A 2,613-nucleotide genomic window follows, 5' to 3' on the forward strand; every position below is an offset into this window, starting at 1 on the left:
TCCAGGTGATGGATGGCACCTGGGGACACGAGGGGAAGACGATCCAAGGGACTGTTGAGTGGACTGCCTTTCTCAATGTACTTGGAGTCTCCCTTACTCATCTGGGGGTGGTCAGGTACATCAAGGCTGAAGACCTTGGCACTCTTGATGGAGCCACTGGAAGAGACACTGCAGGTTTTCCTGGTGACAGCAGCATCTGCACTGAGTTGGCGCTGCAGGGGATGATGGGAGCTCTCCTTGTAGGATGGTGAGAGGAAACTTGGTCGTTCCAGCCCACTGGATGAACCAGCTGGTATGGACTGGCATTCAAAACCCATGTCAGAGTCAACGCCACCCCCTCCCCCCAAGAAAGAAGCTGTGTCCAGCTTGAGGGCATCAATGCAGTTGTTGATTATCTGGTTCACCTTATCTACTTCCTTGGCAATTGTTGAAATTTCAGCAGCTGAACCTTGCCCATTGTCCAGTTCGTGCAGGTCATCGTCCCTCTGAGACCTCTCCAGCCCATCCCCTCCTCCTGTCCGAACCTCAATATAATTGCCCTTGGTGGTAACCTTGGGAGTCTCCATGCCAGTATCCATAGATTTGGTTGGGGGCATCTTCTCACCAATCATGGATGGAAGAGAGGACATCCGTGAGACAGGGATGACCGGTGGCTCTCCCAGCTTCTGGGATGGATGAACAATTGAACTGGTATCAATATCTGAGCCGTAACGCATCTCTAGAATGGTTTTCTTGACGTTGAGGGATTTTTGCTTCTCCTCTTGCATTCTGCGCTTCCTCAGGCAATAATAGACAATGCCAAGGATAATAACCATTCCAAAAAGGCAGCCTAATATGGTCATGATGTAGTGGGTAGTGGTGGAAGTGTTGGGCATTGGGTCTTCTCTCCCTTTGCTCCTGGTGGCAAAGGAGAGGCAGGTGTGGTTATAACGTTTGGAATTGCGTATAGAAGCCACACAGAATGTATAGTCAGTGTGAGCCTTCAGGTGGGTGAGAGTGACAACCTCCTTCTTCTTCTTCAAAGTCATTACATCAGAGATGTAGCTGTTATTGTACTGAACCAGTACATACATCTTGCTGAACGGTGATGGGATTGTGACCACCAGGGCAGCTGAGGTGATAGTCACCTGCTGGAGCTTGATGCTGGGGTTAAAGGAGGAATCCGTGGTGGAAGATGCCGGTGGCTCAACCGAGAGGAAGTCTCCAGGGCTAATGCCGGAGTTCTCAGCATTGTCGTCTGGGTCCCTTTGAGAATCCGGCATGAATGGTGTGGGATTGATCCTGGTAATGGATGGGAAGGGGCCATCTCCACACATCGACTTGAAAATGGTGATGGCATTGCGGCTGTGGTGTGGCCGAGGCACAAGAAGTGGGTAGCCAGCGAATTCCCGAGGAGTCTCACACTGCAGACGGTCATAGTTCTTTGTGACATTGTTGAAGGCCACCAGCCACATGAGGAAACCGTAGAGGTTGCAGTCGCAGTTGAAGGGGTTCCCAGCCAGTTCGCACACCATCAGATTGCTCAGGCTGGTGAAAGTGCTGCCGTCTAGCCGGCTGAGGCGGTTGGAGGACAGGTCGATGCTGATGAGGCTGGGGCATTCCACGAAAGCGTTGGGAGTGACCACCTCGATCAGGTTGTGCTGCACGAAGAGGAACTGGAGGCGGCCCATGCCGCGCAGCATGCCCTCGGTCAGGTTGGTGAGCTTGTTGTAGCCCAGCTGCAGCACCTGCAGATTGGACTGCCCCATGAAGGCGCCATCCTCGATGTACGAGATCTCGTTTTTCGTTAGGTTGAGGTCAGTCAAGTTGCCAAAGCGGTTGAGGGAGGAGTAGAGCACCACCTTGAGCTTGTTCTCGTTTAGCCGCAGATCGTGCACGGTACTGTTGATGTGCTGGGGGATAGTCTCGTACGGAGGCTGGTTCTGGCTGCAGATAGCGAGCCATACGTAACCTTTATCACCTTCGATCAGCCAGCAGTCACTGCGGACCACACCGGGGGCACAAATCCAGAGCAGGATAGCCACCCAAAATCCCAGACGGAACATGATGGGCTAAGGTGCCCCCTTCAGGCTAAAAGAGGCAATTTCAGCTCCAAAAAAATAGTAGGAAGGAATGGTTAGAGGACGAGTGACACCCTTGGGGCTTAGCAATCACAGGGCACAGGCGCCCCAGTTCTATCTGATGCCACCATTGTCACAGACGCCCCATTTCACGCAAGGACAGTGCTGTCAATCAGGGCAAAAACTGTACTGGGGGGGAAATATTTGTGCTTCTTCTCAAAGCAAAAGAAAAATGAAACACACAACAATGAATCTTCTTTGTGCAACTCCCCCACACCCTCCCTTCCACAACACCATGACGTTCTTCGGAAAACTAAGGCAGAGCTGCCTCCCCGTCGCTAAGATTCCTTGAGCGCTGCTTCCTCCTCCTCCTTCTCTCAAGGGTCCCCTCCAAGATGCTTCAGAACTTCAGATCAAAGGGAAAAAACATATATGGGGAGAGGAGGAGAAAGGGGGGGGAAGGTAAAGAGGGAGAAAGAAAAAGAGGGAGAGATCCATCTGTCACCGAAATCTGGAAAGGAAACACACAAGAGACAAGAAGAAGCATCAGTTA

At 51.9% G+C, this 2,613-nt stretch overlaps 1 protein-coding gene across 1 annotated transcript in view; it reads right to left on the reverse strand.

Moving 5' to 3' along the window:
- Nucleotides 1–2,045, reverse strand: part of ELFN2 (extracellular leucine-rich repeat and fibronectin type III domain containing 2) — a 2,394-nt gene extending 349 nt beyond the window's left edge. The window contains exon 1 of the mRNA XM_015405965.1: nucleotides 9–2,045. Within this exon, the coding sequence (XP_015261451.1) occupies nucleotides 9–2,045 (2,037 nt within the window). The remainder of the gene's footprint in view (nucleotides 1–8) is intronic.
- Between the last annotated feature and the right edge of the window lie 568 nt (nucleotides 2,046–2,613).

The sequence above is a fragment of the Gekko japonicus genome, unplaced genomic scaffold, assembly GCF_001447785.1.
Source record: "Gekko japonicus isolate JY-2015 unplaced genomic scaffold, Gekko_japonicus_V1.1 scaffold385, whole genome shotgun sequence".
NCBI classification, from domain to species: domain Eukaryota; kingdom Metazoa; phylum Chordata; class Lepidosauria; order Squamata; family Gekkonidae; genus Gekko; species Gekko japonicus.